The following is an 18284-nucleotide window of genomic DNA, read 5'->3' on the forward strand; positions in this document are numbered from 1 at the left end:
GTTGTTAATGATTTCAAGATTTTCACAGAATGAATGGTATAGGTTGCAGTTTTCCAACCCAAGACTAATGTAAACTAATTCAGCTCTGTGCCTTTGATCACACACAGGACACTGAGATGGTTTATGTGTGATTTGCTCCTATACAGAATACAACTGATGCAGTACGTCATCTATGGCATCGCCTCCTTCTTCTTCCTCTATGGGATCATCCTGCTGGCCGAGGGCTTCTACACCACCAGCGCTGTCAAGGAGCTGCACAGCGAGTTCAAGACCACCATTTGCGGGCGCTGTATTAGTGGGATGGTACGTCACTATCAACACCACTGGACTGTGATTGCCATGAACTGAACTTACACAAAACACAAATAACCAACTCACTGCAGTCTCGACTGGCTATCAAACCCTTTTGTCATAATGAGAAAATATTGTTGCAATTGGACACAATTGGACACATAAACAGTCTCTCCCACATGACCTACTCGTCAAATAGGCTGCGAAAATGTTTATGTTTATGATTCCGTTCTGCCTAATGCTAATAGGATGCTGTGTAATTTTGTCTGTCTGTGTGTGTGTGTGTCTGTCTGTCTGTGTCCTCTCAGTTTGTGTTCCTGACCTACATCCTGGGTATTGCCTGGCTGGGAGTGTTTGGTTTCTCCGCCGTGCCCGTCTTCCTCTTCTACAACATGTGGTCCACCTGTGCCGCCATGAGGTCACCAGTCGCCAACTTCACCAACGTGGACTCTATCTGCGTGGACGTCCGTCAGTACGGTAAGAGAATGCCTCAGTCACAGTCAGGGTCATCTTCATTAGGCACCATGTGAAAGAAAACAGACTGAAATTAAGGAGGGACTACCTAAACTTGTCCAATAAGAAACGTATATTTTCGTTTTCTTTTAAACGTTTTGTTACGGTGTGCTTTACTGAATATGACCCTTATTTCACCATAGTGGCTGAGAGCCAAGATGGTAGTGGGATAAATAACGAATAGGATAACAAACCACGTGTGGCATCTTTTCTACAGCTCGATTGCCTCCCTGTCTCCTCTCAGGCAGAGTTTTATAGCAGTAATAATCATCATAATGTTCAGTGTGTCGCGTTTAGCAGCTTTAATACACTCAACTCTCCAATTATGACATTTTAATGGTGATTTGAAGTTGCAACCATTCTGTAAATTGTAATGTGATATGTGACTATGGGCCATTAACGAGTTTACTCTGATTCGTTTACTGCATGGCTATCTGATTTATATGAACACGTTTTATGAAGACATGATGTGAAGAATTTGCTCAGTGTAAATATTAACCTTTAACGACTGTCTGCAGGTATCATCCCCTGGAACGCTACACCAGGCAAGGCTTGTGGGTCCACACTAGGAGACATCTGTAATACTAGTGAGGTAAGGCTTCTCTCCTCTAATTTGGAGACATTCATTCACATCTGTAATACTAGTGAGGTAAGGCTTCTCTCCTCTAATTTGGAGACATTCATTCACATCTGTAATACTAGTGAGGTAGGGCTTCTCTCCTCTAATTTGGAGACATTCATTCACATCTGTAATACTAGTGAGGTAGGGCTTCTCTCCTCTAATTTGGAGACATTCATTCACATCTGTAATACTAGTGAGGTAGGGCTTCTCTCCTCTAATTTGGAGACATTCATTAACAGGTGACATACTGTCTATTATTTGGTGTCATTACTTTGAGATGCATGCGCTCACAACTATATTAAGTGTTTGGGGGCCACAAAGGCGCAAACAAATTGTATTCACAATGTGTTAAAAAAACGAAACAAAAAAACACCCCTTCCTTTCTTGAACACACTCGTACTTGTCTTTTTTTACTTGCTGACAGGTACTTTATTGAGGACAAATGTACTTACTATGACTGTGATATGGGGTTGTCTCACCTAGCTATCTTAAGATAAATGCACTAACTGTAAATCGTTCTGGATAAGAGCTTCTGCTAAATTACTCAAATGTAAATGTAAGTTACTGTACTGTGTTACTATGTTCATTCACATAAATCATTGTTTTTTCTTGTCTTTTTTAGTTCTACCTGTCCTACCACCTGTACATTGTAGCATGCGCTGGAGCCGGGGCCACCGTCATTGCTCTGGTAAGCTCACCTCTCTCGCTATCTCTCTCTCATCCTCCCACTCAGTCTATCCTTGCACGGTTTGTATCTGACTGTAGATCATGAATCCAGTGCTACTCTCCTCATTTCCCATATGGTTTATGTAACCTCTGTAAAGCAGATTACACATAGGCTTTTCCACATCTCCAATCCCATTCGCTGTAAACCATCTCCGTAGATGCCCCTGGCCCCAGTCTTATTATAGGAAAAAGGAAACAGGGTGGAGACTTGCCTTGGCAATGTTTATACAGTATCAAGGAGAATCTCTGTAAGGATATAAACATTTGTAGACTAAATCAGAGTGCTTTGAACTAAGGGCACCCCATTTCCAAAGAGTCCCATCTTGGGTGTTTTGAAAACAATGAGTATGATAGTAGAGGAAAATTCTCTGTCTAGGCCATGGAGACCATTTTGTTCTCTGATTGCTTCCAAAGATAGTTTCATACGTTTCTACTTAACTCACATCTGAAAGTGATAAACAATAATATTTGACTAATACTTATTTTTTTACAAGTAAAAATGTGAACGTTGAAAGATCAGTTGTTGCCAATATGGCAGCCATGCACGTTCCTGGAGTGTTCTCTTACCGCTTGTATTCTGTTCTCTTCCACCAGCTGATCTACATGATGGCTACCACTTATAACTTTGCCGTTTTGAAGTTTAAGAGTCGAGAAGACTGCTGCACTAAGTTTTAACTGGTGTTCAGAGACACAGCACAGCACAGTCTATGACACTACACTGAGTAGAGACAGCAGCCACTTACTACATGAACTAAAAACCAACAGAACATAGACAAAAACATCTTCCCCATTAGTATTCACCTAAAGCGTAAATAGCTGAGTGTATGCGTCCTTTAGCATTTGATATCCAGGGATAGGCCTGTCGGAAGGTTCAACGGTACCCGAGGAGAGTTGTCTTCAGAATGGGGTGGTGTATAGTTAGCAGGGTTATGCTTTTCTCCAGGTCATGTTAAGATCTTATAAGGACATTAAATCAGTAATAACTCCCTTAAATGAATAGCACTCAAGCTATTGTAGAGTAGGCTTGGAGCAGGAAGACAAAACACACTTAATCTGAGGACAATACAGTATTCAGTGCTATGACTATCGCTCTTACATTCGGGGTGAAAAAAATTATTTGTTTTTTACTAATGGTCAATTTGTCCGAGGACCAGCCAGCCTTGGCATAGTGCCCTTTCCCCATTCATGTTTTCGGTTTGATCATGTGTACTTTTGTATTTTCTTGGTGCAAGACACAAAGTGTTACATAGAGAATTGTCAGTATTACAAGCTTCTGTCACAAACTAGCTCCTAAATCGTATCATGATATAGACACTTCATCTGTAAGATGACATAGACAAGATGAACAATGTTGTACAGTAGTACTTCAAAAATAACTGCGCATATAACTAGTATTTTGAAGGGTTAGGGCAGTACCAGGGGTATATTTTTGCTCAAGGTATATAGCCTCAGTTTATGACTTCATACATTTTATAAAGGAGGTTTTCCTATTTTAGAGGAGTAATGTGATTTTTTTATGCAATCTGATGCCTTCCTAGCTTCAGCTGATAGTTTCATGTTTTGTTTAATTATTTTTTCTTTGACTCATCCAGAAACTGCCAATCAGTTGTTTAAAGAGCCGCTGTTGGGTTTTTTTAACACTGAGCCTGCATGCGTACTTGTAGTTTTTTTGTATTACTTAATCTGTTTATGATTACTTATATTCCATATTTCATAAATATTTAATTATTTCCTAAGATTTTTGAAGACTGTAGTTATTATTTTTCTCTTTCTATACAAAATAAACAATCTTTGTGTACAAAATATCCCTATTGGTCTATGTTATTGTCAAATGAAAGACAGACACTAACTAAGAACAGTACCAGTGACAGAACACAGGAAGATAAGGTTGACTCCATCTCATGTCTCAATCTAATTTCCCACTAACCTCTGACCTTCACTAACCACCATCCTCATCAAGCTTGCACGCAAAACCTCAAACCCCACTCCCCTTCCTCTCCCCTTTAAAATGTCTCTTCTGTAGTATGGTTTGTTCATGGTGTAATAGTAATGTTAGCTGCGTTGATAATGATATAACGTTACTGTGCAGGTTTGTCTGTTGTCAGCTTAACGTTGTGTTATATGTGTGTGTGACGTAGCTCTGACTCCTGTAGCCTGCTTTGCATCTTGACATGCTCACCGGCCATCCACCCTCACCCTTCTCTTCCAGATCCACTTCCTCATGATTCTCTCAGCAAACTGGGCCTACCTAAAGGACGCCAGTCACATGCATGCCTACCAAGACATCAAAATGAAGGAAGAGCAGGAGCTGCACGACATCACGTCTCGCTCAAAGGAATGTCTCAATTCCTACACATAAGGATTACGCCCTCGTCCACCTCTATGACACCACACACACACACACACACACACACACACACACACACACACACACACACACACACACACACACACACACACACACACACACACACACACACACACACACACCTCCTGTAACCTGCCAGCTGCCCTCACGCAGCGCAGTAATACAGCTCCTAACAAACTAAAGCATCAATGTCGCTTTCTGCAACTAACTAACCAAGACGTGTCGGAACCTCTGTTTTGTATGTGAATATATTTTTGTTTTATTTTTCTAATTGTCGAATAAGAAAAATATGCAGTTTTGAAAAATTATTTTGATCTGTTCTTTTTTTGCTTTCTTCCTAATCAGTCTTTGCTGGTGAAGCTTGAAACATTGCACTATTCTAACACAAGAACGTAAAGAAATAGTGAAACTTGTTTTAGAGTGTTCTGTTATGATTCTGGCCTGACTGTTGGCCATTTATGAATAAGGGAGAGCAGGAAGTTCGTGTCAGCGAGAAGAGAATCAGATTTTTTTTTAATCAAAGATGCAGTTTTGATAACACTTCATAGCACAACATGAAACGCCTTGTTTTTAATTGCACACAAGTTTGGTCCTCCTGGCTTTGAATGGAGAGAATATAAGGAAGAGAAATATGAAGGCACAACAACATTCCATTGTAGAACAGAACATGCATTTGTTGGCTTCATTGACAATTTATGTTACCCCTCTGCCCATTGAAACTATGTTAGGTTTAGATACATTTTCTCTTGATAGTAGTTTTCCTATTTTAGGGCTGACATTTAGTTTAAATAGGTATGCTAATTCTAGTTACATTCGTCACGTACATAAATAATGATGCAAAATACTAATTCCCTCAGGTGTACAATAGTGGGCCTACGTAGGTACACTTTATCTACATACATAGGTATTTTACTTAACCACGTGCCCATGTGACTGCAAGCGAAACCGTGGTGGTTTCAGATTTTAGTTTTAGTGCTTTTGGAAGGGAGGAATCCCTTACACTAAAATACATGCAAAGGTTTTTTTTCTCTGGCAAGTGAATGGTGCCAATAACAATTCTACTGTTAGACTGACCAAAATATATTTCATCTTAATACATCACCAAAGTGTGATGCCATGGGTAATAATTAGTATCATTTTTTAATTTTTTTTAAATGCAGCAATTTAAAATGTCATGGTTAATGTCTTTGTGAGATGAAAAATAAAATGTCAAATTTGACAATAGAGCATGAGGATGGTATACTACCCTGTTGGACAGAGGGGCTTGTATATCCAAAGTATTGTTGGGATGAATAAATGCTTCCCATTGTATAGTGTATGATCTCCCACAGTTCATTCCAAATTCCCATGTGACTTGAAATTCCCATTTGCGATTGTTAAATGTTCATCCCTATAACTACAAGATACAGGATGCTTCCATTATACTTGGTTGAGAAAAAAACTGTCTGTAACGAAACATTTGATATAATGTGATGTGCTTTGTTACCATGGCAGACCTTACAACTTAGACAGTGCAAGTAAAATGTGTGAATGTTATCCCTTCTACATCCAGGCTAACTCAGTCTTAGGATGTGGATCTACAAACAAAATCTGTGCTTGTATGTGTACAATGTAAAGATGTTACAAGTCAGGAATCTTTTGGTGATGTTTCAATCTTGTTTTTTTATTGAATATATAACCACTTAAAAAAGAAAAAAAGTTTCAAAACCTCTTGAATTGCATCTCAGCATTGTTTTTGACCTACAATTGTTAAAATACTGACAAGTACTGATGTAATCTTTTTCTTTACGTAGAGAAGACACAGGGATATTGATGTTAATTCATTATTGCATGAAGGAGAAAGCTGTTTCTGCAGTGATACAGGTGATGTGTAGTCATATGTACTGACAACTATCGTAGGCAGTGTTTGCCTGTTTCCTTTCTTTTTTTTCTAACAAGAGAACCAATTAATCCATTGTATGTCCATTGTATGGCATAGTAGTCCTAGGTGTTTCCAAGTCTGACGTATGTGAATCCTCTATAGTATTTTGTAACCTAATAGTGTACCCCATTTTTTTCTATGAGTGTCAAGGGCTTCCTTGTGAATTTATTTCAGATGATACTTAATGCATCACAGTATTATGAATATTAATCATCACTCATCACCATATAATTGAAAATGGCAATCTGACCATGAATGGAATACGGTTCAGCCAAAGTTTATGCCACTGTAACTCTTGATTGACAACATCTTGTTTTGTGAACAAAGCGGTCTCAGAAATATTGTAGAACAGATGCAAAAGCGGCCTGCAGGAAGATGACTGATGTGAAGTGAATGTCTTTGATCATGCAGTCTCATTATACAGTGTTTCCTGTGTATAACGTACCAAAAAATTATAGAAATCAAAATGGCTACTGATCAATCACCAGGAGGACACCAATCCAACATCCTGTCTGACTGGGATCCCCTCTGACATCTCTCTCTCAACAAGCCTGTTAACTGTTTTTATGAAAATAAAGAAATACAAAAATGAACTCCACTCAATTATGTACTGCATTTATTTTCCATGTCAAATGGGCATAGAACCTAATGTCAAGGTACACACACATACAAAAAGTTGTAAGCAAGTGTCGATAAGTCATTTTGAGGCACTGTGTGATTTATAAATCAAAGGTTTATTCGTGTTAATGAACCAAGACTGACATTTATACAACTTAAACATCTAAAAACAACAAAGTAAAACGTACAGTAGTATTGTACCTTTCACACTCACACTCTGTGCCACCTCACCAGAACTCATCTGCATCTTCATGAGAGAAAGCAACGCTAAAGAGGAATAGAATAATGGTTTATTAACAGTAGTCTATGGATAGGATTGAAAAACACATGTTCTTGATAAATTGGTCTAAAAATCAAAAGACTGGCATATCAGAGGAGAGGAGGTCCTTTCTTGTGAAGTGAGTCAGGAAACCTCACTGGCAGTCTCTCTGCCATATCTAAAATCTGCCCCGCTCTTCTCCTCTCTCACAAGCACTGTGAAATGTTTAGACTTACCTATCATCTTTCTCATCAGACAAACTCTTTGCCTCGGGGCTTCTGTGTTCTGGCTCCTCTCTCCCAGCAGGGCTCTAAAAAAAACGACACAAATTCAAACACTCCGCTGTATACACTCGACTGCTGCTTCCGTTCCGCAAGAAAACCGTGTCTTCACACTTCAGAGGACAGAAAAGTGTGTGAGAGTGTGTTGCACCTGTACATGCGGACTCCGTCTTTGTTCCATGATCATCTTCAGGTACTTCTCGAGTGGATCTTTGTCTAAGGACGGGGCTTTCTCCTCCTCAGGCTCTTCTGCCTCCTTCAGTTCTTCCTGCCCTCTTCTCTCCTCCTTCTCTTCATCTCCCCCCACCTCCTCTCCATACTGCTGCACTTCTTCCAATAGCTAAGAAACAGATAGGTCAATCCATCAATGCTAAGGTCAATCCATCAATGTTAAGGTCATTATAGAAGGAAGTGAATGTGTCAATGCAACAGCCTAGAAGTTAATCCCCACCCTTTCTTTCTCCAATCTCTCCAGTTCTCTCAGCTCCCTCTCCTGGGCTTCTTCCTTTTCCCGCTGTCGTTTTTCTTCTCTCTCTCTCCTCTCTCGCTCCCACCTCAGCTCCTCTTCTTCCTCCTGTCTGGCAGGTTCATCCAGCGTTTGTTGAACTTCTACAAATCAAAGTGGGTTCACTTGGGTTAAAAGAATGAGCGGAATCGGTGCTCCCTGCACAGCGGTTTTAAAAACGGGACTACCGTATTGCAGTATAGTGGTAAGCTATCAAACATCAGCTTGGATAAAACATGGGCAGAGTATGGCCAGTGCATTGTGGGTGGGGTGACGGATCAGTTAGTCTAAAAGTTGGGTGTGCTCTTCTAGGGAGAGGGGATGTGCTCGCTTACTCACCCCCCTGCAGCTGAGCCTCTGTGAGGTCCCAAGGGGCCCGAGACGGGGGGACAGTCAGGGGCCCGTCAAGGGCCTCCTCCTCAGTGCCCGCCGTGTCCAGGAGCAGCTCTGGAATGTGGCTGGGCTCTAGAGGGTGGGGGGGGGGGGGGAGAGATAGAGAGAAAGAAAAAGTCACAATGAGGCCCTTTATGCTCAGGCCAGGAGGACCAACACAGAATACATAATCAGCTGCCCTTCATCCTTACCATTGTGCCGGGCCAGTGAGAGGGCACTCTGGAGGCCAGTCACACATTAAAAAGCAGCCATAACTGATTTAGCAGTAGGTGTTGTCGTTACAGTGATTTATAGATTACCTGTGTAAATATATGGAAAGAGTCATTCCTGATTAAGGCCACCTTAAACTGATATGTATTACTAGATGTCTAGCAGTCATTCTAAATGGGATTCCCCAGTAAAAGTATGGGACTGAATGCGACACATTGGGTTAGGAGGGGCATTTGGTATGGGCAGACATATGGCATACTGTATGGCCCATACCCTCTGTTAGCTGGTACTGATTCAGCACTGAGAGTCATAGGTGAAAACATGCCTGGATTTGCAAACACTCCCAAATCTAATATGGATCAGTCAATCGGCTACATCAGATGCAGAAAACCTTGGATGCATCATTGATAACGAAATAGGTGAAAATTTCAATGCCACTGGTCAACAACACAAACCAATATCCCAACACCATTCCTGCAGTGCTGAAGGTGTTTGCTCCCCCCCTTGCCCCTCCCAAGGTATGATTCTGGTATTACAGCAGTACAGTGGGTAAACGCACAGGTGCTGTTTGTTTAGGAAGCAAAGCATGCTGGGAGCACAGAGGGCTGTGTCATCTCTGCCTGGCGTCCTATAGAGAAGGCGTCTGCCATCTCAGATATCGCCAAGCCACAGCAGTTATTAATAGACCGACTACAGCATGGCGAACTGCCGACCACGGATTAAGGTGACATTTTAACCATACCGCAGTTCGATGGTTACGGTCAAGAGAGATTATATAGTGGAATGTAATAACACGACTGGAAACAGACACATCAATCACAATCCTGCTTGGTGTTCTAGTGCTTTGTATTTTTCACGGCAGAATGGAAAGGCTGACTGGTTATGAAGTAAATCCCACTAGTTAAGGGCGACGATGTAGAATAAAATGCACGTAGCAGCACATAGTCGACATAATGTGAATTGAAGTACACTAGAGTCGTCAGTAGTGGAAATCATCATGGAAACTAAATGCCATGTTGAAGAAAGAGAGACGGAGGAGTCATTTTGGTCCAATTTCAAGTACATTAAAACAGTACAGAACACACCCCCCCATCACAGTATCCCAGGAATATACCCTGAACCCGTTGTTTTTTAAGAAGCAGCAGATGACACAAGACGGACACCAACACAACATAACGAAACTGATCTGGGATTAAGAGTACCTGGCAAAGGCTCCGTGAGATCTTCAATGGTTATCTTCTCAGGCTGAGGAGAAGACTCTGACTCGGAACTGGAGAAGATGATTTGCTGTACCTGTGGTGGACTACAGACGAACAAACAACTGTACAACTGAACTGATCGTAATATATTGTTATAATGCCGATCATGTGGTGAACCCCGGTGCTACCTGCATTGGCCTCGTGCAGTGCTCCTGAGCTGAGGGCTGCGAGGTGGGGAGAGATCGGAGGTAAAGTCCCCTGAGCATTCCACCACTCCGTGGGGTAGGGGGAGGGGGGAGAGCTGCCTCTCAGGAGACAGCACAGGAAACGCCACAGACGATACCTCAGCCTCTGAGAATGAGAGGGGGAGAAACTGTTAGTTACAAAATGCAGCAAATGACAGAAGATACAGCTTCAGCACTGTCACATGGGGTTTCAAAATGCTTGAAGTGGAAGGGCTCAAAGGGGGGAAATATGGAGATGACAAGATGTCGACTAAAACTCAGAACACAATGGTATGGACTGACTCAATGACTCACAAGTTATGAATGGGATATAAAATACTAACTATACACCAAGACAAGCATTGTTTCGAGCAATGACAGTAAATTATTTCCAAAACACATTTACAGTCTTAGCAGTAAAGCGCTTGGGACATTAAATCCATTTGAAGTGAAACAACCCACTAAAACAGATTGCACGCTCCTACCTTCCACAGGCTCTGTGTGAAGCTGCCTCCTGGAGAGGGAGAGGGGTGTGGAAGACAGGCGTCTGGGGGGAGAGGAGCTGCCTTCCTGGGGGCGTCTGTCTCCTGAAAACCGGGCGTCACTGAAGTCCAGAGACTGGAAGTCCCTTCCGCTCCCTGGACCAGGGTACTGATCCTGCGACTGGTCTTCAGCGAAGGTCACTCTGGGTTGGGGAGAGGTTGGGGCTCTGGTACGCTGGGGAGGGGTTTGTCGTGGAGGGGAGAGAGGTCTGTGGGAGACCTGTGGATGCTGGGGTGAGTGGGGGCAAGGATGGGGGGGGACTTGTTGTCTTTGGGGCGAGCGAGGGCGTTGGTGAGAGATATGCTGCCTCTGAGTTGAGTGAGAGCGGGGTGATACCGGTGCTCGTTGGGGTGAGAGGCATCGCGGGGGCAGCATGTGAGACACAGTGGCGTGCACCGCCCTCTGCTGGTAGTTCCTGTAAGCTTCCTCCAGTGTCTCCGCCTCCTTCTCCAGCTCTCTGATCCTGGCCTTGGCCCCAGCCACCAGCTCAGTGTCAGAGTCTGGGGAGCTGTTCCGCCCCCAGCGAGGCCTGCGCCCTCGAGAGGGCATCACACCTGCTTCACACACGTCATCATAACCCGCCACCCAGGCTCTCAGGACACCTCTGTCCACATAGATATCAGGGGGCACTAGTTTATCAGGACTGAGCTCCAGCACTGAGCGGTCCACTAGGGAGGGCTTAGGGTTACGCAGGACCTCGTTCTCTAGAGCTGCCCACCGCAATCACACAGAACACACAGAACCAAGAGATCGAAGGGGGGAAAGAAATGGGGAATGAAAGAGGAGAAGATGAGGGCAAAGACAAAATACCAACCACTATAAGGAGATAAGATGGAGAAAGTGATTTGTAGACTGATCTCAGAGAAGTCTATGGGTGCATGTCAATATCATGAAGTGGATTCCTCTCCTTGCCTCCATTCCTTCATCTGCACTGATCTGAGAACAGAGATTAAGCGAAAGTAGTGTATCGAAAGCCTACTGTAGGACTTGCTTTCACCTGTTCAACTTTTGAAGATCAGAGCAGGTGAAGGAACAGGAATGAAGAGAGTCAGGAAAGGCCACCATTGAGATGCAGACTACTATACAAGCTAAGCTACAGAAGCTAGGCTTCATGCAAAATACAGAGATGTGAAGCAGAGCTAGATAAAGGAACTACAATATGCACACATGATTCAGGGTGACTAGCCATGTCTAAAAAAATATAATACGCCAAAGGGACCATGCACACTCAGTGTACCTAGTTGTGTTTGTCGGAGCTGCATCTTGATGTCCTCTGCATGGGTGGTCATCCACTCAGTCCTCTCCTCACAATCTATGAGCTGGGCCTTCAACTGGGCACAGCGCTCCACCTGGTATGCACAGGCACAGTCAACAAGGGGTTAATACAGAGAGAGAACACCTCCAACAGGTGGACAGAGCCAACAAGGGGTTACAGACAGAGAAGAAGACCCTGCAACAGGTGCAAGATGACATGCAGGCTCCCAATTGGACCAGAACTCAGATGTAAGGCCTAACCATAAGCACAAAGAACTAAACGTCAAGCCAGATGTGTGTTAAAGAGAAGAAGTCTCTCTACTTTCCACATTGTTTCCCACACCATCAGAGAAGCATTGTGTCACTGACCTCATTGTGGAGCTGGGCCTGCAGCACCTGTCTGTGGCTGTCAAACTCCTCCTCTGACAGCCTCCTGGCACTCTCCAGCCTCCTCAGCTCCGTCTGCAGCGCCAGCTGCTCCACCGACGGCCTGCCCAGATCTATGGGGAGACAATCGGCTAAGAGAGTCACAACATCCCGGCAAACAGCTTACACATTAGAGCACTCATTGTACAGTATATCCAAATACCAATCTTTAACTTTTCAATTAAGGACAAGTTGTAATGGGCTTAGGTTAGGTACTTTTCTTAAAATCATTGTGACAATGCCCCAGAAATGTCAAGAGAGGTTTTGTGGCAAAAACGTTAACTTGTGATTTTCACCTGACATTATGTGATACGTTCCAGTGAATATCCTCAGCTAGCTACAGTATATTGGTTTGGCTGAGATGGTGCTGGGAGGTTGACATTATCGAGCACATGGTACTAGCCTAACTTGGTGGTTAATGAAGCCTACTGTTAGGGAGGAAGAGAGCGGCCCATTGGTCCCCCATCCACCCTTCTCCTCTGACAGGAAGAACATTGTGTCCCTCAGAGAGAGATGAAGCATTGGCCCTCTGCCCTCTGTAGAGAGCCCTATGTCCCTCCTCCTCCGCAGTCGCCTGGACTCTCCACCCCCACATCCCCCCTGCTTTCACTTCACAGAGACGTCTGTAAAGCCACAAACACTGCAGAGAGGGTCCCGCATTGACAGTCATCTAGAGCACATCCAAAAAGACTCTGCCACAGTGCCAAGACCAACTGGGCAGAGTAGACTGAATACTTCCCAGTAGAGTCTATACAGACTCCACACAGTCAAACCACAAAGCCTTTGAATGCCTCAAAAATGACATACTGTATCCTCTCTGGGTTGGAAAAGAATTTCATGCATTATTTGTATGTTTCTCAACACATTCCGTTTGACCAGAAAATGGAGAGCATCTCTAAACAAGGTAACCTCTGAACCAGCGACAGTGAAAAAACAAACGTTTCCCCCTTAGAGAAAAGGACTAGTCAAAGAGAGAGAGATGCTAGAGGCTAAAATGGAAGCAAAAAGTGAAGGGAAATTTCACTGATTCCCCACACGCCCAGAATAAGCCCACCAATGCAAAACTGAAAGAAGGCAGTAGCATATCTCATATGGTAAGGCCACCATTCCTCACCTGCCCGTAGGCGCTGGTTCTCCTCCTGAGCTTCCTCCAGCTGTTTCTTCAGCAGCCTGAGCTGGGCCTGCTGCTCCACCCTCTCTCGTCTCAGGGTGGGGTAGTCATTCATGGTCTCCAGCCTCTCTCTCAGCAGCTCATTCTGCTGCGTTAGCAGAGAGTACTGAGACTGGGACGTGTCCAGCTCCATCTAAATTACAGAGTAGCATGCGTACAGTAAGGGCCGAATCAGTATGTGAAAATGTTATGTCTGTGTATCTCATGGTACAGTGCCATGCAAAAGTACTCATCCCCCTTGGAGTTTTTCCTATTTTATTACATTACAACCTGTAATTTAAATTGTTTTTTATTTGGATTTCATGTAATGGACAAAATAGTCGAAATTGGTGAAGTAAAATGGAAAGAAATGACTTCTTTAAGCCGTACACTCCACAGAGCTGGGCTTTACGGAAGAGTGGCCAGAAAAAAGCCATTGCTTAAAAGAAAAAAACAAGCAAACACGTGTGGTGTTCCCCAAAAGGCATGTGGGAGACTCCCCAAACATATGGAAGGTACTCTGGTCAGATGAGACTAAAATGTTGCTTTTTGGCAAGGAAAACACTATGTCTGGGGCAAACCCAACACCTCTCATCACCCCGAGAACATCATCCCCACAGTGAAGCATGGTGGTGGCAGAATCATGCCGTGGGTATGTTTTTCATCAGCAGGGGCTGAGAAACTGGTCAGAATTGAAGGAATGATGGATGGCGCTAAATACATGGAAATTCTTGAGGGAAACCTGTTTCAGTCTTCCAGAGATTTGAGACTGGGAAGGAGGTTCACCTTCCAGCAGGACAATGACCCTAAGCATACTGCTAAAGCAACACTCGAGTGGTTTAAGGGGAAACATTGAAATGTCTTGGAATGGCCTAGTCAAAGCCCAGACCTCAATCCAATTGAGAATCTGTGGTATGACTTAAAGATTGCGGTACACCAGCGGAACCCATCCAACTTGAAGGAGCTGGAGTAGTTTTGCCTTGAAGAATGTGCAAAATTCCCAGTGGCTAGATGTGCCAAGCTTATAGAGACAAACCCCAAGAGACTTGCAGCTGTAATTGCTGCAAAAGGTGGCTCGACAAAGTATTGACTTTGGGGGGGTGAATAGTTATGCACGCTCAAGTTTTCAGGTTTTTTGTCTTATTTCTTGTTTGTTCCACAATAAAAAAAAAGTTGCATCTTCAAAGTGGTAGGCACTGTATATCTCAGTTGTACACATTAACTTACTCAGCTTAAAACTGTATACCATCTGATGACAATCTGTCTCAGGACAATCCTACAAAACAGGGCCAGTCTCTGCATTACAGTGTCATTGGTTGCCAAGTTTACCTGCAATCGTCTCAACTCAGCACAAGCTCTGCTGTGTTCCTCTAGCTTGGCATCGATTGCAGCAGATTCCTTCTGCATACGAATAGTCTCCACTGAGAGAAAATGAATGTGTGATAAGACATTTGTATAAAATGATACAAAGCACAACAGTTAATACATTGTTTATAACAACAGCCTACAGGAAAAATACAGACCTTTGTTTCTTTTTTCATTCTCTGTGAGATTTTCAGTCCTTTTGGTGTACTCTTCATTCAACTCAAGCTGATATCTGATAGCCAGAGAGAAATATCAAATAATCACTCAAATTATTTATACAAGGAAAGCATTGACATAAACAGCATGGAATAATGACTGACAGTAACATAAATGTTAGTAATACAGTATAAGACAGTAATGTAATAAACTGGCCCTGAATCCTGATTGGCTGACAGCCATGGTATATTTCAGTATTAAGGCCCGAGGAGGTGTGGTATATGGCCAAAATACCACAGCTAAGGGCTGTTCTTATGCACAATGCAACGCGGAGTGCCTTGACACAGCCCTTAGCCGTGGTATATTGGCATATACCAAACCCCCGAGGTGCCTTATTGCTATTATAAACTGGTTACCAACGTAATTAGAGCAGTAAAAATAAATGTTTCATCATACCCGTGGTATATGTATTACATCAACCTTCTTATACTTAGACTGTAACTATCCCAAAACCATGACATGAACAAAATATGCATTGAGGATATGAAAGTGAATGTCAGAATATACATATTTTTTCTCTACACAAGAGTGCCACCTTCTGGATGCAGAGAGAAGAGATGTAATGGAATGATGACCTCTGTGCTGGGAGGTGAAAGGAAATCAAACAGATAGAGCAAGTAACTATCATCTTTAAAAAGTACAGAACAGTCCAAGTAGGCTACATTTAGCAAAATGCCATCATAACACCTTGAAAGCTCATTCTTCAGCTTTTGGTCATGGGTGTCCTCCGTTGTCTTCACTGCAAGCTCTCTTCTTCTCAGCAGCTCCTCCATTGTCTTGGTCTTGTCTTCCTGTATTTTGCAAGTCCTGTGGTGAATAAGCATTCTGTGAGTAACATGAGAAACCAACCCTGAGAAACATGGTGCCCAGTGTGACAAAGATTCAGCATGAGTATGGCAATATTTCATCTTACTTTTCAAAAGCCTCCATCCTTAACCTCAGCTCAGCTTCTCTATTCCGCACGGTTTCTATTTCTTTCAACACAGCTTGTCTTTGCATATAGACATCTTTTTCCTCAATCTGAAAAACACAAATGAAATACAAAGTAATTCATAACATCACATAACCACACAACACCCGAATGCAAAAAGTTTAAGAAAATAGAACGACCCAAGTAAAACATGAATTGGCCACTGACTCGATGATTGGAGAGCTGAGAATCAACTACCTCTTGTTGTTTCTGTAATCGATCAATGGCATTCTTCTCCCTATTGATCAATGCCCCTGACTTCATCTCATAAGTCCTCTCCATGTCCTGCCTCAGCTGCAAAATCTCTTTGCGAGATTTGTCTTTTTCCTCCATCTTCACTTTGGATATTTCCACATCTTTATAATGTTGCAGCTGAAGAAGCAAAAAGCACCATGTTTCTCAATACAGACATTTCCAACACTAGAACATCAGAATGCATAAAGAGGCGTTGAGAAATAGAGTCATACCTTTGCATTCATTTCTGCTTGAACCTGTGCTTCAACTTCTTTTCGATATGCAGCAAGCTTAGATTCATAGGACACCCACTTGTCCCCTTTGTAGCGGAGAGCTTCATACTCATCATCGATCATTTTCATCTTGTCAACTGCACACAAAAGGTCCATTATTTTGTTATTAAATGTACGTTACTATAATACTGGGTCAACTTGAGAGTGCTTCATGCTTACCAAGAGATTCTCTATAAGCTGGCGTAGTGGTGGTCTGAGTATCAGCATCACGTTGTTCTCCATGCAGATGATGGTCTGTTAACTCTATCAAGAGACTCATCAGGAAACCTGGAAGAAACATCAATAAGGAACATGCCAGTATGCTTGAGCTGACAAGAGGGGGCTTGGCATATGAAAGTAAACATCACGCAACATACCCTTATTCTCTTTCTGTGTGCTTGATGCCTGTTGAAAAATATACAAATAACCATCATTCACATCATTAGGTACAAATTATATAATTTTGTATAATTTTACCAAGATGATGTGATTACCAGAGATTTGTAAAGTAGTGACTGCGGGCTGATTTTCATAAGTTGAAGAAGGTCCCTTGAAGTGAAAATCTGGCAGGGTGTAGATGAGAGCATAGTCAACAAAAGAGTATAACGTAAAGGAAGAAGCTGAGAGTTCAGCACAAGCAAAGCTGACCACACATTACTGGAGTGGGGTCATTCAGAGCTTCAACATAATACATTGCATTGTACAGGACAAAACACAAGGTAGTGTGTAGTGATGGGGGGTTGGGAAGAAATCCATAGTTACATGTCAGGATCTTATCATTTTGACAATATCATATTTGCGCTAGTTGGCTGTACCTGCACCAAAACATCATAGCTTGTTCTTCTTTTTAAATACGGAGCCAATTTGATTTCAGCACTTTTATTTCCATGACTGATCAAAACCTTTTTTTCATGGCTCTCTCTTGTCCCTCTGCAGCAGACATATAGTTAGCAGTATGTTTGGAACATCGAATCGCAATAAAATCACAGTATTGAATCACAATACATAAAGAATCGTGAGAATTGTAATACATATACGTATCAGCACCTAAGTACCGTGATAATATCTTATCGTTGACGTCCCTGGAAATTCCCAGCCCTAGTACTGTGTTACTGCTCCAAAGCATAAGTGCAAGTGCTCACCTTATCTTTGCCCATGCTACATTCAGGGTAGAACACAGACAGGGTGTACTCATACCCAGAGTTCCTCAAATGATCTGCCACCAGACTATTAGATGCGGTGACCAGGACAGAGTCTGACTTCATAGGGACTGGCCTGGGAACAGTTTCTCCACTCAAGATGGGGTGCTTCAATTCATGGATCAACTGATTACGAAGCTGCGTCTGGAACAAGGAAATAACGTTTGACAAAGGGAGAAACAATGGTCTTTGGTAGTAAAATACTAAATACCAATGTAAATAATTACTTTAAGTGTGTCAAGCACTCCTCGATTCTTAAAAGTTTGGTAAAGCCTCTTCCTCAGCTCATCTGGGGATAAAGCCTCCTCCTTGCCAACAGACATGTTGACTTCAATTGGGGAACAGAGGATCAATCAATGAATACTTGCTAGCTGTTTTTTCTTGCTGAAGACAAGTACCAAATTCTCTGTAACGCGACTAACATGTATATAGCTCGTGTTTATGGCACGTATTTCAACGTATTCTGGTTTAAATGACCTGCTTAGTAACCAACGGCGTCCTCTCCAAGTGCCCAACGCCTTGAAT

General features: G+C 42.7%; 2 protein-coding genes across 4 annotated transcripts in view; one reads left to right on the forward strand and one right to left on the reverse strand.

Annotated features, from left to right (window-relative positions):
• The window catches only part of LOC120064354 (neuronal membrane glycoprotein M6-b), a 49927-nt gene extending 45342 nt beyond the window's left edge, over positions 1-4585 (forward strand). For 2 of the 3 annotated variants that reach the window (XM_039014879.1, XM_039014878.1), the window contains exons 3-7: positions 147-303; positions 600-768; positions 1323-1396; positions 2049-2114; positions 2747-3947. In XM_039014879.1, the coding sequence (XP_038870807.1) occupies positions 147-303; positions 600-768; positions 1323-1396; positions 2049-2114; positions 2747-2827 (547 nt within the window). In that variant the 3' untranslated portion in view covers positions 2828-3947. Of the gene's footprint in view, positions 1-146; positions 304-599; positions 769-1322; positions 1397-2048; positions 2115-2746; positions 3948-4361 lie in introns of those variants that run through there. The other variant, XM_039014880.1, reaches the window with a different exon arrangement.
• A 2455-nt stretch (positions 4586-7040) lies between these two features.
• Positions 7041-18283, reverse strand: ofd1 (OFD1 centriole and centriolar satellite protein). The gene is made up of 22 exons (XM_039014877.1): positions 17987-18283; positions 17703-17903; positions 17055-17123; positions 16938-16965; positions 16741-16848; positions 16522-16658; positions 16253-16426; positions 15998-16104; positions 15772-15891; positions 15027-15100; positions 14833-14924; positions 13468-13657; positions 12297-12427; positions 11911-12022; positions 10616-11383; positions 10095-10257; positions 9910-10010; positions 8444-8569; positions 8051-8208; positions 7751-7939; positions 7555-7628; positions 7041-7326 (listed from the first exon to the last, which is right to left on the reverse strand). The coding sequence occupies exons 1-22, from the start codon at positions 18080-18082 to the stop codon at positions 7287-7289; spliced, it is 3258 nt and encodes a 1085-aa protein (XP_038870805.1). The 5' UTR covers positions 18083-18283; the 3' UTR covers positions 7041-7286.
• Position 18284: the final 1 nt, after the last annotated feature.

This window comes from Salvelinus namaycush, chromosome 19, assembly GCF_016432855.1.
Source record: "Salvelinus namaycush isolate Seneca chromosome 19, SaNama_1.0, whole genome shotgun sequence".
In the NCBI taxonomy this organism is placed as follows: Eukaryota; Metazoa; Chordata; class Actinopteri; order Salmoniformes; family Salmonidae; genus Salvelinus; species Salvelinus namaycush.

Bases quoted from the DNA above. Each gene is read 5' to 3' on its own strand.
- ofd1 (XM_039014877.1), bottom strand. From the start codon at position 18,082: ATGTCTGTTGGCAAGGAGGAGGCTTTATCCCCAGATGAGCTGAGGAAG. The intron at 12,023-12,296 runs GTCAGTGACACA...TGTGCATACCAG, and splicing joins AGGCCCAGCTCCACAATGAG to GTGGAGCGCTGTGCCCAGTT. The intron at 10,258-10,615 runs GTAGGAGCGTGC...TCTCATTCTCAG, and splicing joins TCACACAGAGCCTGTGGAAG to AGGCTGAGGTATCGTCTGTG.